Below are 21,012 nucleotides of genomic sequence, written 5' to 3'. Positions count from 1 at the left end.
GTTCGATCACACCATACGGTAGGTCAAAATGTTTTTTCTGCCGTTACGGAAGATCCACTGGGCCGCAAAGAAATGTACCTTGTGACAATGCCATCGGTGGTGCAGTCGGGACAGAAAAACTAATAAATATTGATACAAATAAACTTTACTATAATTTAATAGTAATTAAATATTATAAAAACAAACGGCATAGAGTATATATACATATATATTTAAATAATATTTATTCCCGAAACATCTGGGCCATCAAAGTCCCGCCCATTTCCGGATTCGTCATTTCGGGCCTAGAATTGTAAACCGAAATCGCGCCAACAGAGCTCATTTAAAAAATAAAAACTTTTGATGAAGTTCGGGTAGGAGGGAAGAAATCAAACTTGGAAAATAAAATATTAGATTTACAATATATTTAATCAATTGTGTAAATGAGCACTTTGTTAAAGGGATCCCTGGGTATTAAGACTTGTATGGCTTAATATAACGTAAATGATGTCTCTTCCTGAAATATGTAATAGAAGACCCATTAAAGGGTATGTTAAAATAACCCATATGTTATTTTAAAAATCACATCGTTTTATACATAATTTGGACTATGGGGGGCGCCATTATTCTGATGACGTAAAATGAATACACGAGTTTCACAATTTGAGTTGAATTACTGAAATAAATTAATTTTTCCATGACATTCTAATTTATTGAGATGCACCTGTACTTCGTAGTAGACATCCTTAACTCCATTCCGCTGTCTGTTGTTCTGTTGTCAGTTTTTCTTTGTCTGAATATGGCACTTATCACATGCTGTGTGGTATCGGCGCATTTTAACGAGTACAGGAGCTCAGTATCGGGCCCGATACCGATACCAGTATAATAGTCAGTATAATAAACAGATAATTAGTCTGTAAACGGCCATTAACAGAGGCCAGAGAGACTACGAAGACGGATACAAAGAGGAGAAAATACTGTAGCAGGCAGAGCCGGATCACTGTTCACGATGCGCGAAATATAGGAAGAAAATCCAAACATTGAATTTTATATGATGTGTTTCTGAGGGGAACTGGCTGTTTTTAGAAATGGTGTTGACTTTGTCTCTGTATAATGCATTTAAATTAGCGCTGCTGTGTTTATAGCGGTAACCAAGAAAACGCCGTATCACTGTTCCATAAGCACCGCCTGCTGTCAGAGAGTGAATCTGCATCTCATTCAGCCCGTCTTCTGTTTCTGTGTCATGTTTTATATAGCATAATTTCACAAAGCTAAAGTTAGACCACTCTGTTTTTGCTTCAGATTTTGAAATTATACAGTCTAATAAAAATTAAACGTTTGCACATGTATTGTTTTTTTTTCCCAATTCATGATTAAAATGCAGTGGCTGCTTCTAATTTCAAATGGTTATGAAAAATCAAGGTGCAATACAGAGTGAAGAATATGCAAATTTTATTTTATATGTGATTTTTTTCAATTTCTGTACGTGAACATACTACAAACATAACGCATCATTTCATTCATCTTTGTGCTATAGGCCTATATTTAATTGTGCTTTTACTTGTAATTTGTTCATTTGTTTTTATTTAGTGGCTGTCATTTGTCTTTAATAATGTCTAAACTTTATATTTATGTTTATTTTTGGCTAGTGATTTTTGCTGTGGTATCGAAATTGAAATAGAGAATTGTAAAATCTAATTGGTATCTAAAATATTGGTGTCATATAAGCTTATTTATTAGAATACAAGATAAGATAAAAAACGATAACAGCAACTTTTTTTTTTTTTGTGGCAGGGCCAGTGAAAATGTTGGCAGGGGAAGTAAAAATTAGAAAAAATCCATAGCGTTTCTCCTGTGCAGAAATTATAGAAAAAATTATTTTTATTTTGGGTAGTTATGAGCAAAAACTTATTTGTGAGAACTAATAAACATTATTAAAGTACTTTTTTTAGTGAGAGTACATTGAAAGCTTTGAAAATAATAATAAACTCAATCTCTGCTGGTTTTTTTTCCCCCAGACAGATGCAGTTGAAACCATAACATTATATTTGTGAATTTAACATTAATAGATGGTCTAAAGCAAAAGAGCTGTAAAAATTCTAAAAATCTTTTTAGAGATCCTTGTATGTAAGATTTCATTATAAATGTGAAAAAAAATATTACATATTAATGAATAAATCTGTACATATTAAAGGATTAATTCACCCAAAAATGAAAATTAGCCCGTGTTTTACTCACCCTTGAAGCAGCCTAGGTGTATGTGACTATTAAAAATTGTCCTGGTTATTCCAAGCCTTACAATGGGGATAAACCATTGTATCCCCATTGTATTGAACTGTTTGTTGTCAACAGTTCAGAAGACGTGAAATAAAGTGTGCGCATCCATAATAAAACGTCCCTCACACGGCTCCGGGGGTGAATAAAGGCCTCATGTAGCGAATCCATGCATTTTTGTAAGATAAATATACATATTTCAAACGTAATAAACACTTTTTTCTCACTTCTACTGACTGTTGTAAGCGGAAGCCGTCCAGGCGGATGACATAGGACGTTGGCGTTGCGTGATTAGTAACGAGTGCAGAGAGAGAACAAAACAAAACGCCTGCCAATATTAAAAATTGTCCTGGCCCCTCCAAGCCTTTCAATGGGGTTAAGCGGGTGTTTGTTGTCAACAGTTCAGAAGACGTGAAATAAAGTGTGCGCATCCATAATAAAACGTCCCTCACACGGCTCCGGGGGTGAATAAAGGCCTCATGTAGCGAATCCATGCATTTTTGTAAGATAAATATACATATTTCAAACGTAATAAACACTTTTTTCTCACTTCTGCTGACTGTTGTAAGCGGAAGCCGTCCAGGCGGATGACATAGGACGTTGGCGTTGCGTGATTAGTGACGAGTGCAGAGAGAGAACAAAACAAAACGCCTGCCACGAATTAGAAGCACAAAACGAGGATTTGTAAAGAAAAATGTCGGAGGATTTCAATATAAGCCAAGAGGAGACTGGTTTTCCTTTGCTAAAGTAAGGAAACTTTGCTTCCTTTGCTCCTGCATTTCTCAGAGGCGTGTGCACGATTCCTACGTCCTACGTCATCTGTCTGCATGTCTTCCGTGTACCACAGTCAGTGGAAGTGAGAAAAGAGTTGTCACATACAAAAAAAAGTCACATACACCTAGGATGCTTCAAGGCTGAGTAAAACACAGGCTAATTTTCATTTCATTTAACATTTATTTAATTTACATTTCAAGCCTTTATTGTCCGATTCCGATAATATCATGCATCCCTATTAACCAATTCTCTAGGATCAAGTTAAGCTTAATAACAGCCAGCTTAAAAGTTTTTTTTTTTTAGGACATATCCTAATGACAATGATGAATTAATATTAAGATGAGGATCTGAGACTTCTGGAAGCACCTCTTTCAGTCGCTTAGTCAGCATAGGGTCTAACTTGTTGATTTAGATGATTTAACAAATGTGTACAATTCTTTCTCTCCTATAGTAAAGAATGGAATTGTTCCTCAGGGAGTCTATAGTGCAATGTCTAATGCAATACTGTAGTAGACAGCTGTATGGTTAGAATGTTCTCTCTGAATAGTATCAGTCTTTTAAGTAAAGAAATTAATGAAATCATTACTGCTTTGCTGTTGGGTGAAGTCTGCCCTTGTTGATGCTTTATTTTTCGTTAATTTAGCCACTGTATCAAATAAATATCTAGGGTTGTGTTTGTTTTTTTCTAAAACAGTCAAAAAGTAAGCAGATCTAGCAGTTTTTAAAGGAGTAGTTCACTTCCAGAATACAAATTTACCGATAATTTACTCACCCCCATGTCATCCGAGATGTTCATGTCTTTCTTCAGTCGCAAAGAAATTAAGTTTTTTGAGGAAAACATTCCAGGGCCCTCATTTATCAACAGTGCATACGCACATAGTGTGCGTAATGAGTGCATAAGAACAGTTTCACGCAAAGTGTGGGATCTACCAACTTGTACTTATACGTAGAAATGTGTGTAAATATAAGCACACCTCTGAGCATGATTACGCAGAGAATCTAGTGGTAGAATAGCGACGCTACACATAAAAAGCATTTAAGTGTGTCACAGTATGCATTAAGCAATCCACATATGTCCTGTGTTTCCTTTAATTATAAAACATTCAATTTATAATTTGTCTAGTTTTAAACAGACAACTTGTGTAACTGGTGTCAAACCCTATAAAAGACAGCTGTGACAAATGTTTGTCTCAGACTGTGCAATGGCTTATCTTGCGTTATTTAAAAACTTGGCAAACAATGCGCTCTGCAGAGAGCGCGTTTTCAAAGGCCGCACTGAGAGTGAGAGAACAGAACGGCTTCTGAGTCGGTACCGCTTTCTTCAGCCATGATTTCGGTGAGGACACATACATTCACGTGATTTATAAAGGGAGGTGTTGTCACCATATATGGTTCATTGGAGGCGTTTCCGAATGCAAATGACCGCGAACGTGAACGAGCATGGTACTTACGCACGTGTGGGATTTATCAACAATGATTGCTTACTCATGTGCGTAAGAACTGCGTGCGCACGTTTGATAAATACGGATTTTCTTGTACTTAGGCACATTCTAAATTTCATTCGTTGGACAAAATATAGAACCTTTTCTACGCACTGTTGATAAATGAGGGCCCAGGATTTTTCTCCATATAATGGACTTCAATGATCCCCAACGGATTGAAGGGTAAAAATGCCGTTTCAGTGCAGCTTCAAAGGGCTCTATACGATCCCAGCCGAGAAATAAGGGTCTTATCTAATGAAACGATTGGCCATTTTCTAAAAAAAAAAATTCAATTCATATACTTTTTAACCATACATGCTCGTCTGGCTGTAGCTCAACCTCACGCATTACGTAGTCACGCACACATGATGTAGTCGGAAGTTCCGACCCATGTTTACAAAGCGAACGTGCAAAGAAAGTCAAACGGTCTCTGTAAAAAAGGTAAAACAACGATGTCGGAAGATTTTGAAGTTGGAGGAAAATATGAGATGGAGTTTTTCGCCCTACCCTACTTTTTTGAACCGGAGTACACAGACGAAGAGCTAACCATGCGTGACCTTTCCAACGTAACTATGTAATACGTGAAGATGCGCATGCGCAAGCAGAGCTAGAGCAAGACGAGCATTTGAGGTTAAAAAGTATATACATTTTAATTTTTTTTTTAGAAAATGACAGATCATTTCGCTAGATAAGACCTTTGTTCCTCGGCTGGGATCGTGTAGAGCCCTTTGAAGCTGCATTGTAACTGCAATTTTAACCTTCAGTCCATTGGGGACCGTTGAAGTCCATTATATGGAGAAAAATCCTAGAATGTTTTCCTCAAAAAACATAATTTCTTTTCGACTGATGAACATCTTGGATGACATGGGGATAAATTAGGAAATGTTTTATTCTGGAAGAGGACTACTTCTTTTAAGCCTTTCAGTAGATAGAAAATACTATCCTTCCACACAATGCAAAACTCCTCTAGTTTTGTTTTCTTCCAACTGAGCTCCATTTTTCGGGCTGCTCTTTTGAAGGTGCGAGTCAGGGTTGAGCAGTATTTCAGATTTAAGTATTTAAAATATGTATTTTGTATTTTAAAGCCTTTGAAGAAAAAATTAATGTAATTTGTATTTAAATACATTTATGTGTGGTGTTTTTCTTCTTTATTTATTTATAAAACTCTCACACAACTACCGGTTTATCCAAAATGCTGTACAATACAGCTAAAATAAAACCACAGAACATCAAAACACAATATAACAATACAATTGACATGGCTAGATAAAAGCTATTGACAAAAGATATTTTTTTAAGCAGAAATTTAAATACAAAGGCAAAGAGGGCGCAGCTCTAATAGAAGCAGTTAATTTGTTCCGTAGACTATGACCAGCAACAGCGAAGGCTCGATCACCTCTGCAATGGAACCTTGAACTAGGAACAGAGAGGAGACCAAGATTACTGGATCTTAGGGACCTATTTGGTTTATAAGTAGAGATTGCCTCAGAGAGATATGCATCTCTGCAATGGAACCTCGATCTAGGAACAGAGAGGAGACCAAGATTACTGGATCTTAGGGACCTATTTGGTTTATAAGTAGAGATTGCCTCAGAGAGATATGATGGGGCTTGATTATGCAGAGATTTAAAAACAAAGGTTAAAATTTTTTTAAAAATTAAAATGAACTAAACTGGTTACCAGTCAAATTCTAAATTTGACTGGTAACCAGTTTAGTGAAATAAGAATGAGCGAGATATGACCGAACCTCCATCTGCCTGTCAGCAACCTTGCAGCAGCAAGCTGCATCTGTAAAAGCATTATAGAGTACTGACTTATACCATAGTATAGTGAATTACAGTAATCTAAACGAGATGGAACAAACAAGTGAATAATCTGTTCAAACTGATTTACAGAGAGTAAAGATTTGATTTTTGATAAACGCCGTAAGTGGAAGAAACTTGATTTGACCACTGCATTAATTTGTTTCTCAAAACCCAGGTTGCAATCAAAAAGAACACCAAGATTTTTAGCACAGGGTGTAAAGTAGGAAGAGAGATGACCAAAATGAAAGCAGTTCATTTTGTATTTTCAAAGCGCCAGTTTTTGTATTTTCAAAATACATAAAATACTTTGTGCCAGTCAACCTCTTTATTAGGCTGCTGGTTTCCTGTATCAACTACTGTAGGTCCCCCAACCTTGACTCTATCATGTACACAAGCTTCAGATGTCAGAGAAAATGACTCCTCCTAACATTGGGGAGCGAATTTTCTGCGTTCCTGCAAGGAAATATGAAGTAGGAGGTGGAGCTGGATTAAAAAAATAATGGATTCTGTAATTCTGAGACATTTGGAATCAAGAGTCAATTCCAAAGTTTGGAGTTGATTGCACTCCAGAGTCCAGTTGCACCAGCTGGACATAAAAGGGTTGGGTATAAACCCTACGCTGGGCTTAGCTTTTTACGTCATGATAAATATTTGCACCTGTTGCACAATCTAAAACAAGGGTGCCCAATCCTATTCCTGGAAATCTTGCAGAGTTCAGTTTTAACCCTGATCAAACATACCTGCCTGTAATTACCAAGTGCTTCTGAAGATCTTGATTACCTGGTTCAGTTCTGTTTGATCAGGGTTGGAGCTGAACTTTGCAGGAATGTAGTTCTCCAAGAACAGGATTGGGCAGCCCTGACCTATAAATTACGTGCAGCCACAGACAGTATCCTCACAGACACATTCTAAATTGATAGTTCACATTGTTATGGTTACAAACATAAATTTACTGGCTTCAGCGAACAGATTAAAAATGACTGTTGAGCCGGGAAAAAAAAAAAAAGTGAAATAGTCACACAGCGATCTGTTCCTATTTATTACATGTTGCAAATGCGGTGGTAATTTGTCAATAAATTCCAACAATTCAGCCCTGCTGAAACAAAATCTTTCAATAAGTTCTCTCTCTATATATATCCAGAGGATTGATGCAGTTACTCTTTCATTACTCTTTTCTGTTTATTTTTTTATCTGACTTTGTATTCTATTTGTATCTGTTTTACAGGGTTAGTTCACCCAAAAATGAAAATTCTGTCATTAATTACTCACCCTCATGCCGTTTCAAACCCGTAAGGCCTTCGTTCATCTTCGGAACACAAATTTAGATATTTCTGATGGAATCTGAGAGCTGTCTGACCCTGCATAGACAGCAACGCAACTGAAATGTTCCCAAGTCCAGAAACGTAGCAAGGAGATCTGTAAAATAATCCATGTGACATCAGTGGTTCATCTGCAATTATACGAAGCTACGAGAATACTTTTTGTGCGCAAAAGAAAAAAAAAATGTCTTTATTCAACAATTCGTCGTCTCCGTATCACCCTGGTGCCATTTTGGAGAATATCCGCTGGACGTAAACAACATATGCTGTTCTGTGTCAGCTGCATCACGCCGGATCTGTTTCCTACGTTGTGATTTGATTTGATTAGCTTCGTATAATTGCGGATGAACCACTGATGTCACATGGATTATTTTACAGATCTCCTTGCTACGTTTCTGGACTTGGGAACATTTCAGTTGCGTTGCTGTCTATGCAGGGTCAGACAGCTCTCAGATTCCATCAAAAATATCTTAATTTGTGTTCCGAAGATGAACGAAGGTCTTATGGGTTTGAAACGACATGAGGGTAAGTAATTAATCACAGAATTTTCATTTTTGGGTGAACTAACCCTTTAACTGTGGTATTTTTATTTTAAATACATTTCCATGTATTTGAGCCCATCTCTGGCGCGAGCGTCTGCTCATTGTACCACAGCACTATTGTTGATTGTCTAAGGTGCTAGAAAAGCGAGAGTCCATAGTTTCTGTTACAACATCATTTTATCATCATAAAACACATTTTTGTGAGCAATCGGAAATTCTGAGGAGTTGAGACAAGTCAGGAAGTTGATTTACAAAGCAATCTTTTGTGGTAGAGGTGATAGTTCTACCATATTTGTAACAAGGATTTGATATTGTAACCTTGGCTAAATGAAGTATACACACGACTAGATGATTTGAGATGTCATCGTTCTGTTGCAGTATTTCAGTGCCATCAATTTCGATTCTATATGGAAATATCAAGAATGATTGCGATGATGAGTGGGTCCTGCTACGTGTTGTATAACTCCAATAGAGTTTAGAATGTTTATAAAATCTAATCCCAATACATGGATATTGAAATCACCAACAATCAAGATTTTATCTGCAGCTATAGAAAATAGCAAATTCCACCTGGTGGCCTGTATATAGTAGCCAGTACAAATGTCAAAAGAGATTTATCATGTTACACTAAATAATGTTATATGTAGCACCATCACTTCAAAAGATTTATACTTGAAACCACACATCTGAGAGATACTGAAAATAAAATCATACTGAAATCATCTAGTTTTAGCTAGGTTTCTGTCAAATGGAGCACATGTAGATTATGATCTGTGATCATATAATTTACAAACAGTACTTTTGTAGAAAGTAATCTAATATTCATCAAGCCAAGCTTTATTTGTTTATCTGTAATATGTCTGTTTTTTTATTTGTTGAACATCAATTATTTTATTACCCTTAAAGGGGTTTGGGTGTCTTTTTTCACATTTTGTACTATAGAATCGCCGATGACTAGGGCACTTTCCACAGGTTTTTCAGTGACTTTGTCGCTGAGTTAGGAGAACCTGTTTAATGGTAAAAGCAAATAAAAAATTAACGGACAACAATTTAAAAATAACAGTCAGCACCAGTTTGGATTTCATTCATGGATATCATTAATCAGTAACCCTAGTATCAAAATCTAGAAGAAGAAGAAAAAACTACATAGATTTTAGTAGGCAGTTATTTGCTTGGATCCTGTGTTTTTCCTTAATGTTTTTTCTAAAGTTCTAATGATGGTTATATTTTGTAGCATACTTTGTTACATCTTGAAACAGATGGTCTGTAACAGTTGGGTTCACAAGTTATTAAATTTATCACGTTATTAAATTTATTGTAGACTATAACATCTATAAAGACAATCACTGCAATCCTCTCAAGTTTTCTCCTGTGGTCACATCCAGTGAGCTTGGCTACAGTGCCACAGGCATGAAACTTCTTAATAACATTACGTATAGTGGAAACGGGAACATTAAGTTCTCTGGAGATGCACTTATAGCCTTGAAATTTTCTACACTTGGCTATATTATATCTGATCTCCTCAGATAATTGTTTTCCTCAGATATTTTTTTTTTCTTTTGTCCATGCTCATTAGTGACAAAATAGAGAAAATTTATTATTTTCTATTTTTTTAGACAGGTTAAATGTTTTATTTTCCCCACACAGATTTTGCTAATTTTTAAGTTGGTGACCTCACTGACCAACAGAAAACAGCTTGCTTTGAAAATGACTTCTGTGTGAGCTGTGCATTATTATACATCGCTATTCTATTGACGATAGACAATGCAATTTTTTTGCCCATGAAATGTCACTGACATTTTATGTATGTGACTGCGCCTTTGCCAGAATTTTATTTGAGAAAATGTGATTCTCAGTGCACAGACTTAACAGATTGCAGATTGCACTGTTGATGACTGGCTTACTTTCTTTTTTATTCATATGTTATATTATATATGAAAATATATGTAGAATAGGATTATAGAACAGCTGATGTATAAATTGGATACTGTACTTCCTAAGATCAATGGTGATTAATAACCATATAGGTCGTCCACTATTCAATCATATAAAACATTTTTAAGGAACGTGTTTAGTGCAAGGATGGACTTTCTTGAACACCTTCTTGCAGTTTGCTTTAGGTCCTTCTGACTTCGATATGTGCAATGTGGTGGATGAGGAACTGAAAGAAGGGACATCTCATGGTGTTAAAGTCCTCTATAAGTTTCCCTGGGGCTCAGAGACCCTGGAGACACTGTGGAGCCTGGGGGACACGCTACTGCTGAAGACTCACCAAGGAACTTATACGAAACTACAGGTCAGAGCAAACAGTATTTGTTTAAGGTGTAATTTAGTTTGTCAAATTAATTTTACTAACTTTGCTAATAATGATGATTTTATATATATGTACACTAGGGCTCGGTATCGATTCAGATGTCCCGATTCGATTCGATTCTCGATTTTTTTATTACATTCAGTGAATATAGTTTTTATACAAATGCTATTGATATTTATAAAAAATGAACAGTAAACATCAGTTTACAAATGGTGAATGAATAAAAAGAAATTAAGCCACATGCCTGTATTTTAAACCTATATTTTTTTTTGTATGGGTCCTTTTTTAAACAATAATAGGGCCCTATAAAATGTTCTTAATTTTTCTGGTAATCAGATGAAGGCATAAAACATTAATTTAATTTATCCTAATCAAATGAAAATTAAACCCTTTTATTTTTGGGCAAACAAAGTGCTGCACAACAGAGGTTTACTGTTAAAATAAAAAAGAAAACAGATGTGATTATTCCTTTTAAAATAAAGATTTATTAATATTTATTAGCAGTAGTAGCATTGAGTCTTAAGACTGCTAAATAGTATATATATATACACTACCGGTCAAAAGTTTAGGATCAGAACGATTTTTAATGTTTTTTTACAGGAGTTTCTTATGCTCATCAAGGCTACATTTATTTGATCAAAAATACAGGAAAAAATTTAATATGCTGATTTATTATCAGTGCTGGAAACTGTTGTGCTGCTTAATATTTTTTTGGAACCTGTGATGCTTTTTGTCAGGATTCTTTGATGAATAAAAAGTTAAAAAGAAAAGCATTTATTTAAAATGGAAATCTTTTCTAACAATATACACTACAGTTCAAAAGTTTGGGGTCAGTAAATCTTTATTCTTTCTTTTTTTTAAATAAATTAAAACTTTTATTCAGCAAGTATGTGTTAAATTGTTAAGAAGTGATATCGAAGATTTATATTGTTAGAAAAGATTTATATTTTGTATAAATGCCGTTCTTGTTAACTTTTTATTCATCAAAGAATTCTGAAAAAAGTATCGCAGTTTCCAAAAAAATATTTGGCAGCACAACTGTTGCCAACATTGCTAATTCTAATAATAAATCAGCATTATAGAATGATTTCTGAAGGATCATGTGACACTTTATACTGGAGTAATGGCTGATGGAAATTCGGCTTTGCATCACAGAAATAAATTATATTTGAAAGGATATTAAAATAGAAAGCATTATTTTATATTGTAATAGCATTTTGCAAGATTACTGTTTTTTTTTCTGTATGTTTGATCAAATAAATGCAGCCTTGATGAGCATTAGAGAAAAACATTACAAGTCTGACTGATCCCAAACTTTTAAACGGCAATATATATAAGCGTTATTATAGTATATATCCAAACCTTAGACCAGTAGTGTGTGTGTGTGTGTGTGTGTGTGTGTGTCTATATATATATATATATATAATTATTTTATTTTTATATTTATATATATATCAGCCACAAAGTGTAAAATAATACACTTAAGATACACTTTTTTTTTTTTCTTGAAATCATTATTTCACAACTCTCTGTTGAAGAACACTATGATCATGTAACTTTCAGTGCAGAGATGGAAGAAAGTCTGTAGTTCCTCATGTCATCTCTGTCAGTGCAAATGTGGATAGAGGGATGCTGGCTTACCTATTTAACTCATTTCAATTGCTGAAGAAAACCGACAACAAACAAAAGCTTCATCAGAGGATGGTAAGCTCATGTTTTTCTTTCCATTTTTAGTATTAAAGTGCCCCTGTTATGCCATTTTAAAGGTTACTAACTTTGTTTTGGAGGTCTCCTGCAATAGGTTTACATGCATCCAAGGTCAAAAAACACTTTCATTTTCTCATAATATACATTACAAATCACCTCATTTCTCAAACAGTCCAAAACGATTCTTTCAAATCTTCAGTCTCTCTAAACCCTTCCTTACCGCAAACCTACGCTGCTCTTAATTGGTCAGATGGTGCAATCTGTTGTGATTGGTCTACCGCTTACAGTGCTTGTTGGCAACGAAACGGCCATTACAATATCTTAATTCAGCACTGGAGGCTTCCTCAATCCTCAGAGATTGTAAACACCATAATGACGGTAACGATGGTGTCAATTTTACCTTATCAATTTGAGCACAAGTCCGATTATGAAACATTGGAAGAACTAGATGATCAGACACACAATTATTTGTTATATTCAACAAATAATCCTTAACACCCCTCACTCAACGAACAAGCCAACTATGAGACACAGAGTTCCCGCGGGTCCTTAAAAAGTCTTAAATTTAGTTGTATAAAATTTAAGGCCATAAAAAGTCTTAAATTGTACAAGAAAGTCTTAATTATGATTTCAGGAGTTCTTAAATTTGGGGACGGAAAGACCAGAATTGCGATATGGCTTAATGTGACGATTAAACTTCAAAAGGCTATGATTTCATTGAATATGAGCGCTGCACATTTCAAAGTCGGGTGCTGCCCTGCTTTGTGTACTGCTGTTACCAGGGAAACAGTTATATTTCTGCCATTCCGAAAGCACCTCCTGCTGGCAGAGAATGAATAAGCCGGGTATTCCTGCAGTTTCAGGACAGCATTTCTGTGACCCTATAGTTTTTTTTTTTTTTTAATGTATGTAGTACAAATTAGTATGTTTATTAGTACATTAATAAATTGTAAATAATTTGAATACAAATACTAGTTTACAATATCCAGCAGCACAATGAACTGTTTTGTACAGCTAAATAGGCTAAATGGAGATTGCTGACATCGCCTCACACACTCAAGTTCATGCCAGCTCTTACATTAAAAATAAGATGGAAAGATAAAAAATGAATAGTTTCCATAGATCTAGTCTTTGCATCAGTTTGTTTGATGTTTGAATCAGGTCTCCTCTGTTGGAATAGAATTGGCTAGTTGGCGCTGTCCCAAAAAATATGATTTCAGGAGGTCTTAAATTTGGGGACGGAAAGACCAGAATTGCGATATGGCTTAATGTGACGATTAAACTTCAAAAGGCTATGATTTCATTGAATATGAGCGCTGCACATTTCAAAGTCGGGTGCTGCCCTGCTTTGTGTACTGCTGTTACCAGGGAAACAGTTATATTTCTGCCATTCCGAAAGCACCTCCTGCTGGCAGAGAATGAATAAGCCGGGTATTCCTGCAGTTTCAGGACAGCATTTCTGTGACCCTATAGTTTTTTTTTTTTTTTAATGTATGTAGTACAAATTAGTATGTTTATTAGTACATTAATAAATTGTAAATAATTTGAATACAAATACCATATAGAATGATTTCTGAAGGATCATGTGACACTGAAGACTGAAGAAATGACTGCTGAAAATTCAGCTTTGCCATCATAGATATACTGTAAATTACATTTTAAAATTTATTCAAATATACAAATAATTTGTTAAATGTTCTGTTTTTTTTTTATCAAATAAATCATAAATTATTTATCCACTTATTTACAGCTATACACATTCTGTACATTTTGTGTCTGTTTGCATGAATGCATTTGGCGGATGCTTTAATCCAAAGTGACACATCCAAATGTTCATGGGAAATGATTTTCTAGTTCTAGCCAGTTGAGCTACAAAAGCAGCTACTATAGTAGAGCTACTACAGTTGCAAGCTCAGTTCTAGGTAGGGGTAATTGAAGACCTGGACTTCAAGAAATCCGAGTCTTGCCCCACCATCATTGCAGATAAAAAGCATTTACCAAGTGTCTATAACCCCCAATAAATTGAGGAATTGCTGGTTTGTTGATTTGTTCTTTCCTTGAACCCCAAAAACCTTTTGTCTATTTAGTCTGACATTTGAAATCTCTGTGCAAATATTTTCACAAGCAGATCCATTTTTACCTTTCCCTTTTTATAGGTCCTCATTTTGTGGGAGGCGGTGCAAAAATACATTTCATCTGTCTGCAAATCCAAGACCACTAATTTGATTTAAATTACAGTCCAGGATTGGGCCAAAATGACATAAATGTCTCTTGTAAAGCTTGATAGGTACACGTTGCATCACATCGCCCGTCTAGCAAGTATAACTTATGTCGAAGTTACAAGATTACCCATGCAACCTTAATAACAGATAAGCCTGAGAGGTTATGAGAGAAAATAGTGTGGAATTACCCACATAACGGCCACAACGAGGGGCACTGTGGATGCTTGTTCCAAACCAAACTACTATCTCTGTTTGCCATCAGGGGTGTGAGGGAGTGTCATTGGCTGTGAGTTATTCACTTTTTCATGTGTGGGTGTTATATCGTTGGGGATCGGGCTATTTTTGACTTTCAATCCCCCACCTTTAACCATCTCCCCTCTGGAGAGAAGCTGGGTGGTGACAGTTGAGGAGACAAAGGCCTCCTATACCGCTCTCGCTCAAAACAAACCCTCATCACTCCCACTGCAGGAGAACACTAATAGAAGTGAGGGTTTAGCTGAGGAGGCTGGGAAAGTTTGCCATAGTACCAGCATTTTCAGTCCAAGAATCCCTTTTTAAATCCCTCTAAATCGGTGTGCTTCTAATGACATTGATAAAAGATGGATTCAATTCTTTTAAAAGAGCGACTTCAGCTTTTGAATAGGTGACACGTTGACCATGTTCACTTGGCAGTAGAATTTGATTGTCAGTCCTGTTTTAGAGTGCTAAATACATTTTCTGTACATGCACAGTTTATAGGGCCCTATGGAATATGTTTTATTTTTTCCCAAATTCTGTTTTATTTTTTTCCAAATTCTTTTTTTTTTTTTTTTTTTTTTTTTTTTTTTTTTTTTTTGGTTTGAAAGACTTAATACAATAAGTTCCATTTGTTACTATTAATTAACATGAACTAACAATAAAAATATTTCTTAATTTTTTAATTATCTTAATGTTAATTTCAACATTACTGATACATTATTACTATCAAATGTTATAACTGTTAATATTATTTAAAGACCTGTGCTAAAATGAACAATGAACAATATTAGTTCAATGAACAATGAACTAATAGTAACAAAGATTATTAGATGCTGTACCACATTTTTTGGTCAATGTTAGTTATTAACAGAACCATAGTAGTGTTGCTGTTTTTATATATATATATATATATATATATAATTATTTTATTTTTATATTTATATATATATCAGCCACAAAGTGTAAAATAATACACTTAAGATACACTTTTTTTTTTTTCTTGAAATCATTATTTCACAACTCTCTGTTGAAGAACACTATGATCATGTAACTTTCAGTGCAGAGATGGAAGAAAGTCTGTAGTTCCTCATGTCATCTCTGTCAGTGCAAATGTGGATAGAGGGATGCTGGCTTACCTATTTAACTCATTTCAATTGCTGAAGAAAACCGACAACAAACAAAAGCTTCATCAGAGGATGGTAAGCTCATGTTTTTCTTTCCATTTTTAGTATTAAAGTGCCCCTGTTATGCCATTTTAAAGGTTACTAACTTTGTTTTGGAGGTCTCCTGCAATAGGTTTACATGCATCCAAGGTCAAAAAACACTTTCATTTTCTCATAATATACATTACAAATCACCTCATTTCTCAAACAGTCCAAAACGATTCTTTCAAATCTTCAGTCTCTCTAAACCCTTCCTTACCGCAAACCTACGCTGCTCTTAATTGGTCAGATGGTGCAATCTGTTGTGATTGGTCTACCGCTTACAGTGCTTGTTGGCAACGAAACGGCCATTACAATATCTTAATTCAGCACTGGAGGCTTCCTCAATCCTCAGAGATTGTAAACACCATAATGACGGTAACGATGGTGTCAATTTTACCTTATCAATTTGAGCACAAGTCCGATTATGAAACATTGGAAGAACTAGATGATCAGACACACAATTATTTGTTATATTCAACAAATAATCCTTAACACCCCTCACTCAACGAACAAGCCAACTATGAGACACAGAGTTCCCGCGGGTCCTTAAAAAGTCTTAAATTTAGTTGTATAAAATTTAAGGCCATAAAAAGTCTTAAATTGTACAAGAAAGTCTTAATTATGATTTCAGGAGTTCTTAAATTTGGGGACGGAAAGACCAGAATTGCGATATGGCTTAATGTGACGATTAAACTTCAAAAGGCTATGATTTCATTGAATATGAGCGCTGCACATTTCAAAGTCGGGTGCTGCCCTGCTTTGTGTACTGCTGTTACCAGGGAAACAGTTATATTTCTGCCATTCCGAAAGCACCTCCTGCTGGCAGAGAATGAATAAGCCGGGTATTCCTGCAGTTTCAGGACAGCATTTCTGTGACCCTATAGTTTTTTTTTTTTTTTAATGTATGTAGTACAAATTAGTATGTTTATTAGTACATTAATAAATTGTAAATAATTTGAATACAAATACTAGTTTACAACATCCAGCAGCACAATGAACTGTTTTGTACAGCTAAATAGGCTAAATGGAGATTGCTGACATCGCCTCACACACTCAAGTTCATGCCAGCTCTTACATTAAAAATAAGATGGAAAGATTAAAAAATTAATAGTTTCCATGGATCTAGTCTTTGCATCTGTTTGTTTGATGTTTGAATCAGGTCTCCTTTGTTGGAATAGAATTGGCTAGATGGCGCTGTCACAAAAAAAATCGCGTCCTAGTGGAAATGCGGTCCTGAAACTGCAGCCTTTTGAAGTATTGCAGGAACAGAGTATTGGAGTATAGTTGTTTTTGTTCAGACCTATGTGAAAATCGACCCATGTTTTTACCCTGCAAACACGCAAGCTGTAAATGTGAACTGGTGGATTGATAAGAAGATAATGCATTATAACAATATAAACCGTAAAATGTTTTTGTTATTTAATTAATATAATAATTAATTGATGATAATTGTTTCAATTAATACTTTTGACTCATCCATTTTATTAAAAATAGTTTAAAGGCTGAAATGTTAAGTGTATCATTTGATAAAAAAAATTGTTTTTGTGAAAACTTGTATCTTAACTGTAAATCATGCTTTTTACAGTCATTTTACATTTAAATAGGTTACTATATACATTGCTCTACCCCGCTCATACGGTATTCATTTTATTTGTGCAGGTCTTAAAAAAAGGTCTTAAAAAGTCTTAAATTTGAGCTTAAAAATCCTGCAGAAACCCTGGTCTATGGATCCTTCCCCCGAAATGCAACTAACACCTCAAAAAGGCAGAACAGGCCTCTGGTTCCATGGCAACCAAAGACAAATCATCTGATAACACTGGTTTTATTGATCAAAGGAATGCGGGCAAAGCAAATTGCCCATAGAAATGAACTCTTCCCTATTAATTCATAGACAAACCTTTCTATGACCTTCCTATCATGCATATCCCCAGGTCATTGTGTATATTGTTACTGTTCCTGTATATTGTCTTTTGTATTGTATACTGTTTTATGCATGCTTATGATAGAAACCTTAGTTAATATGACCTCACCTCAAAGGGTCGTAAACTTTCCCTCCAAATGTTCGAGACACCATTGGCTCTTTGGTCCTCCAGAGGTGTGACCTCCATAGAAGTTAAAAGGCCTCACATCAGTGACCTGCCTAGCTTTTGGCTTTTGTCTCTTGGCTCTCTCTGTCGTCACCTTCCCGTCTTCTGCTGGGCCGTCGCAGCCACAACTGGCAGGCCTCAACTACAGCCATGTCTTCACTTTCCATCTAGGAGAAAACTCTCCCAACCACCACTGATTCAGAATAACATCTTTGTAGTTCATCACTCTTCAAACCCGGAAGAATGTGATCGCAATTCCAACACCACCAAACCTTCAAACCATCAAGACTTTCATCCGAGACTGCATCCGGATGCTCGTTCAACGGCCAAGGCAATGCAAGTATCGTACATTTAACTAAACGAAACAGGTTTAGTATAAGCTGTAGACCCCATTATAAAACGGCGCTGATGGTTTCACTCAGGTGGTTAACTGATTTTCCAAAGCTGCATTCTCTGTTTTCTCTAATGGTTTCATTTATCCACTTTCATGCATACATACAAAGGGGAGTTAGTGTATGTTTGTTTGTTTAGACTAGTTATGTATTAGCGTTTAGTTAATAAAACTTGTCCATTTTACAATTTGATCTTGTTATGCTCTAATGCATTAGTACTGTAAGAAAGTTATTTTCTTAATATCCTTTCTTAGTTGATATGAAATTACATTGAATGTTCACCGGACAAACAGCTAGTGATGTTAATATTAATTCTGCTGCAGTTACTACTGGCAGCTGATATAAATAATTGTAATTGTAATTATAATTAATTGTAATTATTTATGTACATTTCCCTTTTGAGCTAATTTGTTACAGGTGCATGTGTGGGAATTGGATCAGAATGTCACAGCTAAATAGTAAACACCCAAACAAAAAGGTACATATGTTAGCCAAGCAATTACGTGAATGACTGATTTAACATTACCGTTTGTAAACCAAAATCTTGCTTCATCCTCTATCATTACTAAAAGTAGTAAGAACGTACAGTCTGCATTAATTGACACAATTTTAGGTAATAGTGGGCCTACAGCTGATAAGCTGATCTATTTCATGAAGACAGTAACGTAAGTTAACCGTGTGAAGCAGATGTCAGTAAAATGATGGGTACACAACAATAGGTTGGTGCTGTGGTATCGTTTAAAAAAATTTTTTTTTTTTTTTACCACTTTTCACATCCTCATCCTTTAGACATGAACAAGGCGAATTTGCTTTTGCACCGCAGAAAACAGCATCGTCTTGACAATGTTGACAACACAAACCACCTTGGGTGGGTCAAAGTAGACATTTTTTGCGGGCAGCCAATGAAAACCACAGGCTGACATAATGCAAACTTGTTACGGCTCTATGTAGTTAAGTTACAGAATTGCCGAGGACTCGTTTCTGTAGTTCAGAATCAATTTATTCTTTTAGGAGACAATAACTTTGTTGTGCACTTTGAGCTTTAAAACTTTGCAGACCTTTTACATTCACAAACAGTTATACAGTATTACACACTGCATGAAAGGTAATATTTGAAAAGGCATAATAGGGGCACTTTAATAACTGGTGGGAAAAATTATCATTAAGATGTAATTTTTAATGAAAAATAGGCAGAGATGGAAGCTGACCATTGTTTTATTTGTTTGTTCAGGTTTTGAAGCTGCATCCCACTTTAACTCCAGTGAAAGTAGCCTTGGATATGGGACGAGGCTCCAGTTCTGAGCTTAGACGGGTACCAAGGGACAAACATAATTTATTATAATTAATGTTATAATTACCATACAAAAGTTCAGAGTCAGTGTTCAGTAAGTTGTTGTGTTTTTAAGAAATTATTTTACTTGAAAGGATGCAATAATTTATCAAAAATGACTGTAAAGACTTTTACATTATTACAAAAAAAAAAAGAAATTAAAATAAAATAACAGCAAACCAAACACTTTTCTGTATTGCATTCTCAAGTTCAAGGTGGCAGTGTAAAACAGTGAATCTAATTATTAGCATACAAAGATTAGTGCAAATAGAAAGAGAAAGGGTGATCTAAATTATTCTGATGCACAATACACAATCTTCCACAATCTCACCTTTTTTTATTATTATTTTTGTTTAAATTCCCCCGTTCAGACTGATTTTCACACAAAATGAAATTTTCATACAAATAAGTCCTCCATACTAGCATTCTGCTGTAAAAATGATTTCCTGCTGTAAAATATAATTACATCTCAAATAATAAAATGAACAGCATTTTCCAGTAAAAAAAATAAAATACATAAAAAAAAAAAAATGGCCATAAAAATTAAGAGAAGTCTCAAATGTTAAATGTTCTGCAGTCACAACATAATTTAGCCCTAAAAAATGTAGGACTGACACTTGAACCCTTTCCATTTAAATTGACCATGAAATTTAAAATATTTGCAGTCTTGATCATTACTTTTGGATTTAAGTAAAAATCTGTAATTTGGTGGTTTTTGCAATACCAACGCACAGGGTACTTACTCAAAAAGAAAAAGAAACAAAAAAAAGGTAAATTAAAAATGATCATGCAACCAACTTTATAATTTGTGTACCACTTGAGATTGATTGCTCCTAAGACAAATGTTCTCTCTTAAGGTTTGTGAGGGTTTGTTCCAAGAGTTTCTTGAAGCTGGAATTTCCACATGGCCTGGATACTTGGACACAATGTCATTATCTCTGGAGAATTTACACACAAAGTAACTGACTCTGTCCACACTTACTAAACAATACTCAGTAAAGCTTTTTGACAAAATATTTTATGAAATTTTATTTATTCTGCAGGTATGATGAGATGGGTGTCCTTTTCACAGTGATGGTCAGTGAGAGCACACTAAAAAGTGGCCTTCTGCTGGTCCGTAACAGAGACACCACCATCAGAGAGACTATGCACATCTCAGAAATCAAATGCTTTTTGCTCAAATACTTATCTGCCTCAGAGAATTTCTGACTTTTATCATTTGAATCTCATGTCATATGCTATTAGTGTATGCCATTTGTAAAAATATATATATTTACGAAAAAGAAAAGTGTGTATGCGCATGCATGTGTGTATATATACAGTATATATATATATATATATATA

The 21,012-nt window shown here is 35.1% G+C and overlaps 1 protein-coding gene across 1 annotated transcript in view; it reads left to right on the top strand.

Moving 5' to 3' along the window:
• The window catches only part of polg2 (polymerase (DNA directed), gamma 2, accessory subunit), a 52,458-nt gene extending 31,543 nt beyond the window's left edge, over positions 1-20,915 (top strand). Inside the window, exons 4-8 of the mRNA XM_016505472.1 lie at positions 10,285-10,470; positions 12,052-12,192; positions 19,570-19,650; positions 20,526-20,626; positions 20,712-20,915. Of these exons, the coding sequence (XP_016360958.1) occupies positions 10,285-10,470; positions 12,052-12,192; positions 19,570-19,650; positions 20,526-20,626; positions 20,712-20,877 (675 nt within the window). The 3' untranslated portion in view covers positions 20,878-20,915. The remainder of the gene's footprint in view (positions 1-10,284; positions 10,471-12,051; positions 12,193-19,569; positions 19,651-20,525; positions 20,627-20,711) is intronic.
• The last annotated feature ends 97 nt before the right edge of the window (positions 20,916-21,012 follow it).

This window comes from Sinocyclocheilus anshuiensis, unplaced genomic scaffold (genome assembly GCF_001515605.1).
Source record: "Sinocyclocheilus anshuiensis isolate Anshui unplaced genomic scaffold, SAMN03320099.WGS_v1.1 scaffold1039, whole genome shotgun sequence".
Classification (NCBI taxonomy): domain Eukaryota; kingdom Metazoa; phylum Chordata; class Actinopteri; order Cypriniformes; family Cyprinidae; genus Sinocyclocheilus; species Sinocyclocheilus anshuiensis.
This window is presented reverse-complemented; position numbering and strand designations above follow the sequence as displayed.